At 39.2% G+C, this 18,108-nt stretch overlaps 1 protein-coding gene across 1 annotated transcript; it reads right to left on the bottom strand.

The window, feature by feature from the left end:
• Window positions 1-14,965: 14,965 nt before the first annotated feature.
• Window positions 14,966-17,726, bottom strand: LOC122037434 (U-box domain-containing protein 35-like). Its single transcript, XM_042596907.1, has 7 exons — window positions 17,576-17,726; window positions 17,423-17,481; window positions 17,223-17,341; window positions 16,836-17,156; window positions 16,502-16,751; window positions 15,131-16,414; window positions 14,966-15,043 (listed from the first exon to the last, which is right to left on the bottom strand). Exons 1-7 carry the CDS (start codon window positions 17,724-17,726, stop codon window positions 14,966-14,968), a joined length of 2,262 nt encoding a protein of 753 aa, XP_042452841.1.
• Window positions 17,727-18,108: the final 382 nt, after the last annotated feature.

Below are 18,108 nucleotides of genomic sequence, written 5' to 3' on the forward strand. Positions count from 1 at the left end.
ACTAAATATTCACTAGGGATGACTTCCCTAGCAACCCTCCTAATGACCCTCTTAGGCTTTAAAGCCTTGGTCATTTGGGACTCATCAAGATCAACTCTAGGGGTGACTCCCCTTGTGACCTTGGTGGTGGTCTTCCTAGCCCTAGGTTTTGTTCCATAATCGAATGGAACATTATGATAAGTGGGCTTGACCACTTGGGACTTAGGTTTGTGACCCAAACCTTTCTTGTCCTTGGACTTGGGTTTTTGACCCTTAGACCCTAGAGTTGACTTCTCTAAATTCTTTAGGGCCTTTTCTAGAGTGTCAAGTCTTGACCTCAAGACTTGATTTTCTTCCTCTAAAACCTCAAGTTTTAATTTATCATTCTTTCTTGAGGTGTTCCTAGGCATATGTCTAGTTGTCTTGGGGTTTCTACCTAGGTTTTCCTTAGTCTTAGATGAGTTAATTCTAGGGTTAGCATTTCTAGAATTATCCTTATCTAGACTCACATGCTTAGCTCCTAAGCACATGTATTGATTCCTAAGGTTATCATGCTTGTTATTATCGACAAGTGCAATAAAATTCCTAGCATGCATTTTATTAGAATTGCAAAAATGAACCTTAGAGGTTACCTTAGGGTTTGCCTTAGCTCCCCCTATCGATGTGCCCGGTCTCTTGCCCTTGTGAGGTTGCCTCCCCCTCGGACAATGGCTCCTATAGTGTCCCCTTTGCTTGCATTGGAAACACACGATGTGCTCCTTGCCCTTGCGTTTTGGGACTCCGGCTTCCTTGACCTTTGGCGCCGGTGGAGTCTTTCTTACCCTCTTTGGACACTTACTCTTGTAATGTCCATGTTCCCTACACTCAAAGCACATAATGTGTAATTTAATTGAACTTAAATTGCTTGAGTTACCTAGGGTTGAGGGTGGATGCGAGCTCTCTTCTTCATCCCTTTCGGAGGTAGAAGCTTCTTCTTCTTGCTCCGAACTTGAAGAAGAACTCTCCTCCTCTTCGTCCTTAGATGTTGAGTAACCCTCAACTTCTAATTCCTCTCCTCCATGATGTGAGCTACTTGGCTCACTTAGCTCCTCTTCATGGCTTGAATTTGAGCTTCCCTCATGGAACTTGGCCAAGTTATCCCATAATTCCTTGGCATTGTTGTAACCTATCTTACACAAGATGTTAGTAGGCAATGAAAATTCAATTATTCTCGTTACCTCTTCGTTGATTTCGGATTTGTGAATTTGTTCTCTTGTCCACTCCTTCTTCTCAAGTGGTTTTCCTTCCTTATCCACCGGAGAAATAAAACCTTCTTGTACACAAAAATAATTCATTATGTTAGTCATAAGAAAGTACTTCATCCTTACCTTCCAATACGCGAAGTCACCGCATTCGTAGAAGGGTGGAATGGTGACATCTTCTCCGAGTAGATCCATCCTCTAGCTCGTGCTCCCACAGGTGTTGATCCGTAGAAGAGCGGCCTTGCTCTGATACCACTTGTTAGGATCTCTTCGTACGGCTAGAGAGGGGGGTGTGAATAGCCGCCCCAAATCACTCGTTTCTTCCTACAATTCATTAGCGCAGCGGAAAAATAAACTAGAAACGAAAGGAAGAATATCAAACCTTAACACAGCGATGTACGAGGTTCGGAGATGATACTCCTACTCCTCGGCGTGTCCGTAAGGTGGACGAGCCCTATCAATCCGTCGGTGGATGAGTCCCCGGAGAACCGGCTAATATCAACTCCTTGTGGGTGGAGAAACCTCGCCACAATCACTTGCAACAGCAAGCTAAGAGTACAAGAGAATACAAGAAGTAAATACAATGAATGTAACAATACAAGCTTGCCTTCTTGTCGTCGACTGAAGTCCTGGAAGCAACAACTTCACGGACGAATGCCAACAAGCAACTCAGCCGAAAGAAGCTCACGCGGGGCTTCGGAAGTGAGCTCAACAAAGCTCAGTCGAAGCTTAAACTTCAGCAGCAGAACAGAAGTTCTAAGGAGGAAAAGGAAGAGCAAAGATGCCCTTCGCCCTTATACCGCGAAGAAGAACATGAAAGAAACTAGCCGTTGCGTCGCAACGGCTAGAACCCTGATCGGTCGTGTGGACCGATCAGGGTATCCGATCGGTCCATGGACCGATCAGGAAACATCCTGATTGGTCCATGGACCGATCAGGAAACATCCTGATCGGTCCACAGACCGATCAGGGAACCTTCTGATCGGTCCGTAGACCGATCAGGCTTCTCTTCTCTGCTAGTTTGCCACTGATCTCCTTCTGATCGGTCTCCAGACCGATCAGATAACCATCAGTAGCATACTGATCGGTCACTGATCGGTCACCAGACCGATCAGATGAGCCATGTATCATTGGATCGGTCTGCAGCCCGATCCAAACTTCTCAGCCCTAAACCTAAGGCTTCCACACCAACATCCGGTCAACCTTGACCTGTTGGTACATCACGCCTAGCATCCGGTCACTCCCTTGACCTGCTAGCACTCCCCGCTAAGTGTCCGGTCAATCCTTTTGACCCACTTAGACTTCTCCACACCAGATGTCCGATCACCCTTGATCCATCTGGATTTTTCCCTTGCCCGGCTTCACTCACCAGGACTTTCCACACTGCCTAACATCCCAGTTAGGACTTTCTCACTGTCTGGCTTCACTCACCAGGACTTTCCAACTGCCTAACATCCCAGTTAGGACTTTCCCATTGCCTAACATCCAGTTAGGACTTTTCCACCGCCGGCTTCACCGACGGGACTTTCCACACCGCCTAACATCCTTAGGACTTTCCTACCGCCTTGCTTCACTCACCAGACTTTCCAACCGCCTAACATCCCAGTTAGGACTTTCTCGCTGCCTGGCTTCACTCACCAGGACTTTCCAACTGCCTAACATCCCAGTTAGGACTTTCCCACTGCCTAGCTTCACTCACCAGGACTTTCCACACTGCCTAACATCCCAGTTAGGACTTTTCCGTGCCAAGTCTCCATACTTGGACTTTTCCAGTGCCAAGTCTCCATACTTGGACTTTTCCCATGCCAAGTCTCCATACTTGGACTTTTCGCGTGCCAAGCTCCCTGCTTGGACTTTTCCAGTGCCAAGTCTCCATACTTGGACTTTTCCAGTGCCAAGCTCCCCGCTTGGACTTTTCCGTTGCCAAGTCTCCATACTTGGACTTTTTCCTGAATCAGGTCAACCAGGTCAACCTTGACCTACGGTTGCACCAATAATCTCCCAAACATCTATTCTTGTCCCATATCAAGAATACAACTCTTCCACGAGTGTCAAACATCAAAATACAACTCAACTAGGTCAACCTTGACCTAAGGTTGCACCAACAATCTTCCTAAGTCAAACATTAAAATACAACTCGAGTCAGGTCAACTCGAGTCAGGTCAACCAGGTCAACCTTGACCTAAGGTTGCACCAACAACTATTGCACGGGTCTGCCACACTTTTAGCTAAGATTAAGTATAGATTTTATGAGTAGGAAAGAGACTTACTAAGCCTATGGGCTTATAGATTTTATGTTTCCTTGTACTACAGAAAAGGGAAAGGAATAGCTAAACTAAGAGGAGCAGCCGGAAGGGCAAGAGTGTGTGTGGCACGTTGGAAGAAAACTGCTATATGTTTTTAAGTTCTAAGTTTGCATATGAACCATGTGTTATCTTTATGCTTTAATAGTACTTTAACTAGTATGGATAGTTATGCACTTATGTTCTTCATGTTTCATGCTAGTATGCTTATGATATCATGAATTATGTTTCAAGTAGTTGGTATTAATTAAGTTGTATGCATGAATACTAGTAAGTCTACATGTTCAGTATGATAAGCATGATGATTAGTGTAGAAAAAAAAAATTAAGTAACTGTTTCCGCTGCCATGATTTTATATGTATGCACGTATAATTCAAGTAACCCCGTCCCTTCCTAGGCAGTGGGAGGGTGGGCGTTACAAGATATTAGTCTGAAAGGTTATTCAGATGCAGATTGGGCTGGGGACTTGGATGATAGAAAATCCACATCAGACTATGCATTCTTGCTGAATGGTAGCGCCATCTCTTGGAATAGCAAGAAACTGTTGGTGCGGTTAGCACTAACGATTTAACCCAGGTTTTGATGAATGACAAATATGTTAAGTTAGGTTTATTGTTGATCTAACACTCTGATCGAGTGTGCAGGATAAGTCCAGACAGGTCGACGGGCTGACCGGATGTCTGGCACGAAGCCCAGCTAGGTCGACGGGCTGACCGGATAGCTGGCACGAAGTCCAAGCGGGTCGACGGGCTGACCGGACGCTTAGGCACGAAGCCCAGCTAGGTCAACGGGCTGACCGGATAGCTGGCACGAAGTCCAGACGGGTCGACGGGCTGACCGGACGTCTGGCAGGTAAGTAAGGTAAGTCACTGGAGGGGAGTGACTGCGAGGACGCGTTCCCAGGAAGGGAACATTAGGCGTCGATCCGGCTTAGATCCATTTCGGATATCTAAGTCGAGATCGTGACTAGATTCCGGTCTCGGAAAGACGGAATCTAAGTCATACTTTTTCTGTTAATTCATACTTTATAAATTGTGCTAACAATCTGTGTTGCAGGATATATTTTGCCTCGGACTAACCTTGTTTTGCAGGAGAAGGAATCTCTGGAAAAAGGTGGTCCGGGCGCCCGGAGGCAAGTTTTATCCTCTGCGTCGCCTCACCACGTGGAGCATCCTGACTGGACTTGCCACATCGTACCAGGGCGCCCGGAAGGGATCCAGGCGCCCGGAGCAGCATATAAAAGAAGCCCCAGGGGTGGAGCTTCAATATCATCTCAGAATTCCCAGATTGCTTTGCTGCTCTGTGCTCCAGCGACGCTAACAAAGCTCCGACAACGCGCCCTTGCTCTTTAAGCTTTCTTTTCTGTCGGTATAGCTTTGTGTTTTGTTTCATTAGCATTTCTTGCACTCTTTTTGTAATCACATTCGAATTGCTAGTGATTGCCCAACGAAAGTGGTCAAGGACCACGGGCCTTCGAGTAGGAGTCGTCACAGGCTCCGAACGAAGTAAAATCAATTGTGTTCATTTACTTTTCCGCTGCGTACTTTTACACTCGAGTTTTCGAATCGATATTCACCCCCCCTCCATCGAACGATCACGGTCCTACAAGTGGTATCAGAGCAGGTACCGCTCTGATTTGGTGCAACCACCAATCAGACAGGGGGTGAAAAATTAATTTTTTTTCGGTTTTCAGTTTTACGTTTAATTTCAAACTGGTATTATTACCTGCTTTGAATTTTTTTTTCGTTGCAATTAAATCTAAATTGGTGCAACACCAATTTAGATACTTCTATTATTTTTTCTTCTTCCACACTACTAATCCAAGACCAAGTCTTGGGATTTTTGTTTTTCTTTTCTTTCTTCTGTACGCAGGACTAAAATGTCTCAGACAGAAGGATTCAGCACAGTGACCTCCACTCTTCACGAGGGAACGAGCGACGCCAAGGTAACAAAACGAGACCTGCTTTTAAATAAAATTCTTAATATAAAAATGCAGGAAGGTGAAACGGCGAATCAGATCCACGCGAGGATCAAGGACATCCTCAACGGGCTTCATGCGATAGGCCACCAGATGGAAAATAGAGACTTAATAAGGTACGCATTAAATGCTTTTCCACGTAATAGTTTGTGGGCATCAATCATAGATGCCTACAAAATCTGTAAAAATCTCTCTAAGTTAAAATTAGACGAGCTTTTCTGTGAATTAGAATTACATGAACAAACTAATGCTGGAGCCGAGAAAGGTATAGCTTTATTTGCAGGTTCCTCCAAAGAAAAGAAGAGCAAGCCTGAATATGAAGAAGATTCCGACCAAGACTCCGAAGACGAAGAACACCTGGTGAACTTTGTAAGAAAAATGTTCACTAGGAGAAAAAGGAGCTTCAGCAAAAAGGACCTTCAAAAGATCAGTTCTCCCTCAGAACAAAAGAACGTGACTTGCTTCGGATGCAATAAAAAGGGACACTACAAGAACGAATGCCCAAAACTGAAGTTCGACAAACCGAAGTCAACCAAAAAGAAGGCTCTCAAAGCAACATGGGACGACTCCTCAGACGAATCGGAGGAAGAAGAGCAGAAACATCAGAGCCACCTCGCACTGATGGCCCGCGAAGATGAAGATGGGTCTGAACCCGAAACAAGCCACGAGTCCGTACTCGTTTCCGAAGGCCCAAATGAGGTATATTTTAATTTAAACAAATTTTTTTAAGAATTATTTCCTGTTTAAATAGTAAATTAATTAAAATAGAAAATGAAAACAAATCACTTCTTGAGGAAAATCAAAACCTCAAGGAACAAATCAAAAATTCAAATCCAACTCAAGATCTAACACTTGAGGAGGAGAATTTATCATTAAAAAATGATATTAACAATTTAAAAAATATGCTAGAAAAATTTACAACAAGATCAAAAAATCTTGACTTAATCCTGAACAATCAAAAAGCATGTTATAATAAAACCGGACTCGGATACAAGTCGAACTCAAATAAAACTTTTAAGTCATTAATAACTCAATACAAATCAACTAATCAAGCTTGGGTTCCAAAAGCGTGTCTGACCACGCAAGTAGGACTTAATCAATATTATATACCTAAAGAAAAAGTATATTATATAAACTCGATTAAACCAAATAAAAAACCAAAATACAAACCTAAAAATTCAAAATTTAAAACTCAACAAAATATAAACTATCACCAAGTTAATTATAACTATAAAAGAAACAGACACAAACCTAAAACGAAAATTTAAATTAAAGGTCAATAATTCAGGGGGAGGCTCCAGAATAGCTGGCACCTCCAAAATTAACTAACCCGGCAGGGTAATTAGGATTAGTTAAAAAGAGACCAAGTTTAACTTGAATCATGGTACTGGTGAAGTTTTTGGATGATAGTACGTTAGGGAAGCTTGAGCATCGCATGTCTAGAAAGATATGGTTTCGATCTGGTGCATGTGGCCAAGTGTAACTGACCGAAGCTACCCTTAAATGAATCCTAACCAGTTAGACCAAGATTTAGTACTAAGCTCCGTGGATAGGACTATTCGGAAAACCTCGAAAGGTTGGTTACTACTAATGACGTCCATGTGAATCACCAAGCTTAGAAGTTTATCCGAAGATTGCCTATTTGTGGAGACTAAAGCTAAATCTGAATCTAACACAAGTTAAACCAAAACTCCATAATTAAAAATCCAATTTCATCTCACAAAATCATAGGATTCCCTGATTGATAATATAGATCGGGTGAGATGAACAAGGCTTAAATTTGTTTAATTAAAAATTAATTTCAAAATTTTAATTTCAAACTTAAAAATTAATTTGAAAATATTAATTTCAAACTTAAAAATTAATTTGAAAATTTTAATTTCAAACTTAAAAATTAATTTCAAAATTTTAATTTCAAACTTAAAAAATTAATTTCAAAATTTTAATTTCAAACTTAAAAATTAATTTCAAAATTTTAATTTCAAACTTAAAAATTAATTTCAAAATTTTAATTTCAAAATTTTAATTTCAAACTTAAAAAATTAATTTCAAAATTAAAAATTAATTTCAAAATTTTAATTTCAAACTTAATAATTAATTTCAAACTTAAAAATTAATTTCAAAATTTTAATTTCAAACTTAAAAATTAATTTCAAACTTAAAAAATTAATTTCAAAATTTTAATTTCAAACTTAAAAATTAATTTCAAACTTAAAAATTAATTTCAAAATTTTAATTTCAAACTTAAAAAATTTATTTCAAAATTTTAATTTCAAACTTAAAAAATTAATTTCAAAATTTTAATTTCAAACTTAAAAAATTAATTTCAAAATTTTAATTTCAAACTTAAAAATTAATTTCAAAATTTTAATTTCAAACTTAAAAAATTAATTTCAAAATTTTAATTTCAAACTTAAAAATTAATTTCAAAATTTTAATTTCAAACTTAAAAATTAATTTCAAAATTTTAATTTCAAACTTAAAAATTAATTTCAAAATTTTAATTTTAAACTTAAAAATTAATTTCAAAATTTTAATTTCAAACTTAAAATTAATTTCAAAATTTTATTTTTAAACTTAAAAATTAATTTAAAAATTTTAATTTTAAACTTAAAAATTAATTTCAAAATTTTAATTTTAAATTTAATTTCAAAATTTTAATTTTAAACTTAAAAATTAATTTCAAAATTTTAATTTTAAACTTAATTTCAAAATTTTAATTTTAAACTTAATTTCAAAATTTTAATTTTAAACTTAAAAATTAATTTCAAAATTTTAATTTTAAACTTAATTTGAAAATTTTAATTTTAAACTTAATTTCAAAATTTTAATTTTAAACTTAAAAATTAATTTCAAAATTTTAATTTTAAACTTAATTTCAAAATTTTAATTTTAAACTTAAAAATTAATTTCAAAATTTTAATTTTAAACTTAAAAATTAATTTCAAAATTTTAAACTTAAAAAGTAATTTCAAAATTTTAATTTTAAACTTAATTTCAAAATTTTAATTTTAAACTTAAAAATTAATTTCAAAATTTTAATTTTAAACTTAAAAATTAATTTCAAAATTTTAATTTTAAACTTAAAAATTAATTTCAAAATTTTAATTTTTAACTTAATTTTAAAACTTAAAAATTAATTTCAAAATTTTAATTTTAAACTTAAAAATTAATTTTAAAATTTTAATTTTAAACTTAATTTCAAAATTTTAATTTTAAACTTAAAAATTAATTTCAAACCTAAAAATTAAGTTCAAAATTTTAATTTTAAACTTAAAAATTAATTTCAAAATTTTTTATCTTAAAAATTAATTTCAAAATTTTAATTTCAAACTTAAAAATTAATTTCAAAATTTTAATTTAAAAATTAATCTCAAAATTTTAATCTTAAACTTAAAAATTAATTTTAAACCTAATCTCTAAATCTTAAATGTAAAAAAAAAAAACAGTGGGCGCCCCTGGTATTCACTTCCGGGGCGCCCAGAATGGCTCCAGGCGCCCGGAGCTCCCTATAAATAAGGGGCAGCGGGCGCCCCCAACCCTTGCCCCACAAAATCTTCACTTTTGCCAAGATTCACTCCGAACCTCAGTGCGAGAGTATTTTAAATCAAAATTTTCTTGCGGTGAAGACGCTGCTGCTATTCAACCGAGGTCGTCAGATCTATATTTGTCGATGGCTCCTCGGTAAATCTTCTTCCCCTATCTGAAAATTAATTAGAATTTGTCTTCTCATCTTTTTTCTTAGAATATTTTTTTTAATATACTGTAGGAAACGAACAAATACTGGTGCTGGACTCTCTAATGCTAGCACTGACCCTAGGTTTCCCACAGATGAACTAAGGCTTAAGTTTGAGTCAACCATTTATAAGGCCATTAGGACTAAATGTATAAATAGATCGTTCTTTCTAGGTTCGTGTGCCTCCGTTATAGAGGTTATAAACCACTATAACTTAAAGAACCTTATCGAATGTATCAGTCCAGTAAACATAAGTCTATGTACTGAATTTTGCAATAACCTAGTGAAAGTAGACGATCTCACCTATACCACTAGGGCAGCGGGTACTGATATCACGTTTTCCCCTACGACTATCCGAGAGTTTTTAGAGTTACGTCCATCTATTTGCCCTTTCTTATGCTATCCTCCCAGGGATCTACCATTCGGAGATCCCTACTCACATATTACTCTCGATACGATTTATTCGTATTTTTTTGGGGGAGAGCGAGATCCCACTGTGACCCAGTTTAGGTCGGTAGAACTCCGAGTCCGGGACTACGCTCTTTATAGGGTCTTAGTCTGCTGCATTTTACCACTGACTACTCGGGACATCGCTTTGATGCGCACATTCCATTCATTTTTACTCTATACCTTGAGTCATCGGTTAGATATTGACATCAGCCTACATATCTTCTCCACCATTATCTACTCGGCTGGATACGTGACTGATAGACGAGTCCACATGTCGTTCTGTCACATTCTGACAGCATATATGTCCTCGTTGCACATTGATGTCACTAGAGGAGACATTGCCTATATGACCGAGTTCGATGTTATAGCAGCTAGGAACTTCTCCTTAGCGGGTATCCACGTAGATAGGGATGACGAGACTATGTCTTGGCGGAGTGGGGCACAGCACCAGCCCGATCCAGACGTAGAGGGGGACGAGTTCATGCTTTGCACTGTTTCCAGAGGAAGCCGCACCGGCTCCACCACCGCCCCCAGCTCGAGCACCATGTCACGCTCCCCGCACTCTAGCCGACCGTATGACCGGACTAGAGAGAGCTATGGCGAGTCTCCAGCAGGAGAACTCTGATTTTCATCAGGACATACGACGAGAGGTTGCTGAGTTACGAGCTGCCGGGGAGACCCGACACACTGAGCTGATGGCGCTTCTCCGATCCTTGGGATCTGGACCACCCCCTTCATCATCTCAGTAGCTCTAGTTATGACTCATTTCTGTAGCTACACTACCTGTAAAATACTTTGGATCTATCTAGTGATATTTCAGACTTGCATTGATTATGTTCTATCTTGATAGCCTAGGAATTTTGAATTTCAGAAATATTTTCAAAGATGATTGTTTTTAACTCATAGGTTCAAACATGTGTCAGTTTTCAAACCTTTCCATTTTTAGATTTTCAAAAACAGTTTTGGCCTTAGACTAGTTTTTGAATCCTTAGAAAACATGAACCCATAGGACTAGTTTTGAGCATCTCACCAAAACCCTAGGCTTACCTTGCTTGTGTTTGCCAAACAATAGAAAGGGGTGAGATGCATAGGCCACTTGCCTAAGACTTAAGATGCTTATTTCAGTGCATCGACATAAGTCTGGGCGTTAAAAATAAAATATATATTAATCAAGTTAAGATTGACCTTAACTTGACTAACCAAGTGAAAGCTGCTATCTTTTGATAAGTCAGTCGGTAACTAAATGGTTAGACATTTGATTTGATGTCAGGTCCAGGGGGAGGAATCAATTAAAATTTTTCGATTTTTCAAAACATTTTTTAAAAATTTCTTAAACCTATTTTTGAAAACTAAGTTATTGAATTTCAAAATTAGATTTAACGTAGTTTTGAAAATTGAATTTAAAAATCTAGTTCTGAGAATTTGACTTTACTTAATTCTACTTAATTCTACAAAAATTAAACTAAACGTAAGTTTATAAACTAAGTCTTTTTAAATTTTTTACAAACTTAGTATTGAAAATTAGACTTCAATCAATCTTGAAATTTATTTTAAAACTTAGCCTTGAAATCTTGCTTATGTTTGAAAAGAGTTGAAACCTGTTTTTAAAAAAAAAATTCTCTTGAAATTTAGAACTTATTCTTAAACCTTAACCTTAGAAGCTATACTTGAAAAATTAGCTATTTTTCACAAAACTTAGCCTTTAAATCTAAATTTTTTTTTATATACACCTATTTTTGAAAACTAGCTTTAGAAAAATCAAGTCTTTTATGTTCTTAAGTCTTGAAAGTTGAATCCTTTACCAACTCAGTTTTAGAAAATCAATTTTACCTAGTTTTGAAAAAGAGATCTTTTAAACTTGTCTCAAAACTTAGCTCTTTTACAAAAGATAAATTACTAAATTTAACTCCCCCAGATTAACTTGACATGACTCCTTACTTTGTCTGAAGTCTGTATTTTTTTTAAAACATGCTTATTTTTGATGAATGCAAAAGGGGGAGGGTTAGGTGGTTAAGTTAGCCAAACCAATTAAAAATACAAACTAACTTAAAAACCTCCACATAATGATGTTATCTGTTTTTCTTGCAAATATCTTCACTAACTTAACCAGGTTGTCATTCCATCAAAAAGGGAGAGATTGTTGGTGCGGTTAGCACTAACGATTTAACCCAGGTTTTGATGAATGACAAATAGGTTAAGTTAGGTTTATTGTTGATCTAACACTCTGATCGAGTGTGCAGGATAAGTCCAGACAGGTCGACGGGTTGACCGGATGTCTGGCACGAAGCCCAGCTAGGTCGACGGGCTGACCGGATAGCCAACGGGCTGACCGGACGCTTAGGCACGAAGCCCAGCTAGGTCAACGGGCTGACCGGATAGCTGGCACGAAGTCCAGACGGGTCGACGGGCTGACCGGACGTCTGGCAGGTAAGTAAGGTAAGTCACTGGAGGGGAGTGACTGCGAGGACGCGTTCCCAGGAAGGGAACATTAGGCGTCGATCCGGCTTAGATCCATTTCGGATATCTAAGTCGAGATCGTGACTAAATTCTGGTCTCGGAAAGACGAAATCTAAGTCATACTTTTTCTGTTAATTCATACTTTATAAATTGTGCTAACAATCTGTGTTGCAGGATATATTTTGCCTCCGACTAACCTTGTTTTGCAGGAGAAGGAATCTCTGGAAAAAAAAAGGTGGTCCGGGCGCCCGGAGGCAACTTTTATCCTCTGCGTCGCCTTGCCACGTGGAGCATCCTGACTGGACTTGCCACGTCGCACCAGGGTGCCCGGAAGGGATCCAGGCGCCCGGAGCAGCATATCAAAGAATTTGCTGCTCTGTGCTCCAATGACGCTAACAAAGCTCCGACAACGCGCCCTTGCTCTTTAAGCTTTCTTTTTGTATAGCTTTGTGTTTTGTTTCATTAGCATTTCTTACACTCTTTTTGTAATCACATTCGAATTGCTAGTGATTGCCCAACGAAAGTGGTCAAGGACCACCGGCCTTCGAGTAGGAGTCGTCACAGGCTCCGAACGAAGTAAAATCAATTGTGTTCATTTACTTTTCCGCTGCGTACTTTTACACTCGAGTTTTCGAATCGATATTCACCCCCCCTCTATCGAACGATCACGGTCCTACAGAAATAAGCTTGTATAGCTTTGTCGACTATGGAAGCTGAATATGTGGCATGTTCAGCGGCTGTGCAAGAAGTAGTCTGGTTGATAAGGTTCCTGAAACATCTGAAAATTGCTGAGGATAATGGGAGTCCAATAACTATCTACTGTGATAGTTAAACTGCAATAGCTTTTTCCAAGGATCCTAAATATCACAGCAAAGACAAGCATATAGAAATTAAATATAATTTTATGAGGGATATTGTGGCTAAAAGAAAAGTAATTCTTGAGTATGTCCTTACACGTGCTATGCTTGCATATCCTTTTACTAAACCAATGACTAAAGAGTCATTTAAAGAACATGTAAAGTCTTTGGGACTTCGTAGAATGTAATAATATTGAAATAACAATCAAACTTTGTGATTTGTTTTTGTCATTTGTCATAATCTATTCAGTGTATATGTTGTATTTGTTACATTCTTATAAGATCTCAGTGAACATGTTGGCAGGTAGAGATTGGTCCACTCACATGGGCAATCATATCTATTTGTTAAGTACAAATAGGAGTAAGACCGTTACTTATGGAACAACTTATGTAGCTGAAATTAGAGACAGATCCATAAGTTGAGGTCGCCTTGATAATTGTGTCAAGATGAGATCATTTATATGTTAATAATGGTCGAAGTAAATGAACCCACCATTTACTAAACCTATTGAAGGCCAGATTAGAATTCATATGTTGAATTCAAGATTAGACATTAAGTATGTCAAGATTAAAATCTATACGATGTTAAATTTGAACACAACATGCGCTCTTTTTAGTAAAGAGAATAACATCGTAATATATGATTCATACCACATGTGCTATTGTGACAATAAAGGTAGTTGGAGAATGGATCCTTGTTTCTCTACTATGTGAAACCTTTGAGATTATAAGTTAATCTCAGTTTTTACCTTAGTGACTGTTTAGCTGTTTACTTGAAGTTCTAATCAGTGTCTGCTACTTTAGCATGTATCATATGACTATGTATGATTCGGTCTATGGAACATAACTAGGAAAGCGACTGATTAGTATGAATAGATTCTAACTAAAAAGGAAGATTAAATATATTTACATCATTTGATGTTATTCACTGGTGGACCCATTTCTGTTATGTATAGAAATGAATGTGAATATTGGATATGAAATATGCTCTTGACATAATGGTCATAATAAGGAATTAGATAAGTTCATATTGATGTAAATAAAAATTATTTAATCTGGGTAAATAGCAAGACAAGGATATCTCCAAGATAATGGTTATATGCCACTGGGAGATTGGATGGATCCTGGATAAAGGCTATGTGCCACCAGGAAAGAGGCTATGTGCTATGTAGAGTGTGTCTCTAATTTATATGAGAGGATAAGTAAAGTGTAACAACTTTGTTAGTATTGATTGCTCAGAGAGCGGCTATGTAAGGTGTAACAATCTTCTTAGCAACTATCGCTCAGTGTGTTTGCTATCACACGAACCATTTTCTCTGAGTATGGATTGAATGTTCTAATATGGTCTATGTGACTAAACTCTCAAATAGTCTATGTGACTTATTTAGTGTTTGTGACTAACTAGTCTGTGACTTAATTGAATGAACTTGTCTTAGTGACTTACCATGGACGAGTGGGAGATGTAGGAAATGAGAACATGGAAACATGTCCATTTTCTCCACTACTCTTAATGGAAAAGTTCATTATACTCCTGAGTTATTTCTCTTTATAAAGGGTGCGTCCAAGGATCATTTGGCAACGTAAGAAAAAAGATAAGAAAGAGAGAAAGAGAACATCTGAGGCGGTGAGATTTGGTTCGTGGAATTACGGAGAGCTTTCCGATCCTATGATCGTTCTTCCGACAACAAATCTTGCCATCATCGATTACAGATTTATGAGAGATCACTGTAAATCTTTATCGTATTAATTCATTTTAATTCATGCATTTAGAATTATCAACAATTACAGCTATACATTGCCAAACAGTGAAAATGATCCAACATAGATTTAGAACTGTGCACATATTACAATCTTCACAACTTAATTTTTGATATCTAACTGATTGCTGAGTGTGCATGGAGAGGCAATATTTGCATTTTGTTCAACGATATATTGAAATATTCCAATGATGTGCTCGACGATCTTCAGTTGATCGACGATCCGCTAAATTGGCTCGAGCTCTGATATCCTGATTGCTGATGCAAAGGGCCACTCCTGATATCCTGAATGATTGGAGGAAACAAAAGAGAACGTCATGGAAGCTCAATCTAGTGACATGCAGCTCAAGTGTAGGGAACTGAACGCCTTACCAGCACAGAAACTCGATCGTGTGACGATGAGGTGCCGACGTTGTTGTCCACTGCGAATTGCTGCGTGTTTTCTTCCCCAAAAGCTCTCAGCCAATAGAGCTCCGGCAATACGACTGTTCCTAGGTCCGGCCGGTCTTTCCTTCTCAGCTCTGCGCAGTTGAGTGCTAACTTGGCGAACCGTAAAGCTTCATCGATCGGCCAATTTTGGATGGAGGGATCCAACACCTGTCGAAACGTTCCCGTCTCGATCGAGCGGTCCACTTGATGGGTCAGCCCCATGGGAGGCTTCGCAGTGATCAGTTGCAGCAGCAGGATTCCAAAGGAGTAAATGTCAGACCTGGTGCCGAGCATGCCCGTCTGCTGGTACTCCGGGTCGATGTAGCAAAACGTCCCGGCCGCCGTCGTCATGCGGTACTGAGTGACTTGGTCTGCCACGGAGGGCGGGAGAAGGCGGGCCAGGCCGACGTCGCTTATCTTGCTGGTGTAGTTCTGATCGAGCAGGATGTTTGCAGGCTTCAAGTCCCTGTGAACCAGAGGCTCCGGCTTCGTTTGGTGGAGGAAGAGAAGGCACGTGGCGATCTCTGCGGCGATGCGGAACCGATATTGCCAGGGAATGGGCGGCGTGTTCCCCCGCCGGAATAAGCGATCCTCTAAGCTCCCATTCGCCATGTACTCGTACACCAGGCAACCGTACTCCGGGCAAGCACCGAGGAGGAGGACCATGTTTGGGTGCCGGATGCAACTTAGAATCTCAACCTCGTGCTGAAACTGAGACCTCCCCTGGGCCGCATCCGGTCGCAGTACCTTGACGGCAACAGGCGTGTGATCGAGATAGCATTTGTAGACGGGACCGTACCCTCCTTCTCCAACCTTTTTGTCCGCCGCAAAGTACTCTGTGGCTTCCTCGATCTCCTCGATCTTGTATCTCCTGTACCTCGCGTCCGTTTGCACAAACGAATTCGAGGGATTCTTGTCGACGGATTGTTTCATGGCCTTTATCTCCACTTCTCTCCTTTTATGCGCTTCCAGTTCAGCCTTCCTTTGGGCTGCTTCGGCTGCTTCCAATGCTGCCTTGCACTTTGCTTTCTCCTTCTCTACCAGAACCAAGGCGGCTTCTTCCGCGAGTCGGGCGATTTCGAGTCTCTGTTTCCCCTCCATCTTCGAGTGATGGAGCTCCTTTGCCTTCTGTTTAGACAGAAGCGCTTCCTTGCAAGCTGCGTTGTACATATCCATTGTCTGCTTGAGTTCCAGTTTCAGTCTATTTATCTCTGCTTCTTGATATTCCTGCAAGTTCCAAGGCATGCATTCGAGCGATCATGCACAAAACTTTTTGTGCTTTCTAGATTTCTTTTGCTAACTGTATTCACGTACCGATGCGTCAGATGCAAAGCTCTCCTGAGAAAAAGAGTACCCGTTCATAGCGGAATGAACACCCACAGACTTGCGAGGCGATAGTCGAGACTCGAAGCTGTGAGCAAGGTCGTTGTCAGGCAGGCAATAGATCCTCGGAGGGAAGACCTGATCAGTGCTCCTCCTCCCACTGCTTACAAACGATATGTCACTGCCCGACGTCAAATCTACATCAGACTTATATGCATAGGCCCCTCTCGTCAACGGTGACCTGTTCGAAGGCATTGAAACAGAGAGGCGAGATGAGAGGACGAACAGATACCTACACGTCTGTCATGTTGCTTATCTTAATTACCTGATTGATTCTGTTTCTTTACTCAGATTGAGAGTCGCAGCTGCAGCATCACCTGACAAATGTATGCCTCCTTCAGTTGTTCGTGAAACTAGTCGAGCCAAATGACAAGTTAAGTCGATCATCGTACCTTTCTTCTCCTGTTGACTTGGTTGATCTGCGTTGGCTTGTTTCTGGAGCTGGATTCTCAAAGGCGAAACGGCCGGAGCTGGTCGGATCGCATTTTTAACAGAGGAGAGCTTGCCTTTGCTTATCACATAAGCAGTGCAGAAATCAGGCACGGTTTTGTAAATGTTGACGCTGATGTCCAAGTTTCTGAATGATCTGGTAGCAGTATGCAGACAGTGAGAACCTTTGTTAGAGCAGTGCTTTAGAAGAATGTTAAGATACCTCACAAAGCCTCCTCTCGATGCTCCGACGACTAGTTTGTTGATCCCCGACTGAGAGATGAACTCCACTACGCCCTTAGCTACGTCAGTGCCCTCCAAGATCATATCCATGACTTTGATCTGTTGATCAGCAGAGATGATTAATTGCAAATTCTTTTTCTGTTCATGCATTTAGAGGAATATATGAAGTTAGTGACTCACATCTTTTCTGGTGCAGAAACATCGAAAAGGAGTAAGTATTTCCCTGCGTATGCTATCCGCTGCATTAATTATGTTGAATTTTGGCATTAGATCTTACTCTGTTTTTAGTTTCTAGAGAAGTTGTGGAATGAAGCAATAAGACAAACAGCTTACGTGAAACGGCATGAGTGTTGACGTGAATGAGGATGAGGGTTTGGCCCCTGACTGCGACATTATCGAGGGCCCATTTCAAGGCTCCTTGGCTGCTCTTATCCTTGTCCACGGCCACTGCAGCTTGAGGAAAAGATTGTGAAACTGAGTCCATCGTTGCAAAATGATAGCTAAGTTTGAATAAACGAAATGCAAGAAGAAGCTCCTAATATAACGATGCACTACCTCCCTGTTTACGTTGTGCTGTGCGGTGGAAGGTGATTTTCCTAGGGCGGAGCGGGAATGCAGGAGCAATGTGGTGAATTAGACATTAGACAGTAAACAGGTATATTTTTACCAATTTAGTTGCAATGGTTTAGCGGATATTTTTATCAATCTTACTGTACATAATAATATTAGGCAAAAATAAAAAAAACACGTTGCTTTTTATTAAAATCAATCCCATTTTTATTTATTATATATATATATATATACCCTTTACTAATTAATTTGATGAAGCTTAAAATGAAATGATGTTAATGTTTTTTTTTTTTTTT

Source organism: Zingiber officinale, unplaced genomic scaffold (assembly GCF_018446385.1).
Source record: "Zingiber officinale cultivar Zhangliang unplaced genomic scaffold, Zo_v1.1 ctg40, whole genome shotgun sequence".
Lineage (NCBI taxonomy): Eukaryota > Viridiplantae > Streptophyta > Magnoliopsida > Zingiberales > Zingiberaceae > Zingiber > Zingiber officinale.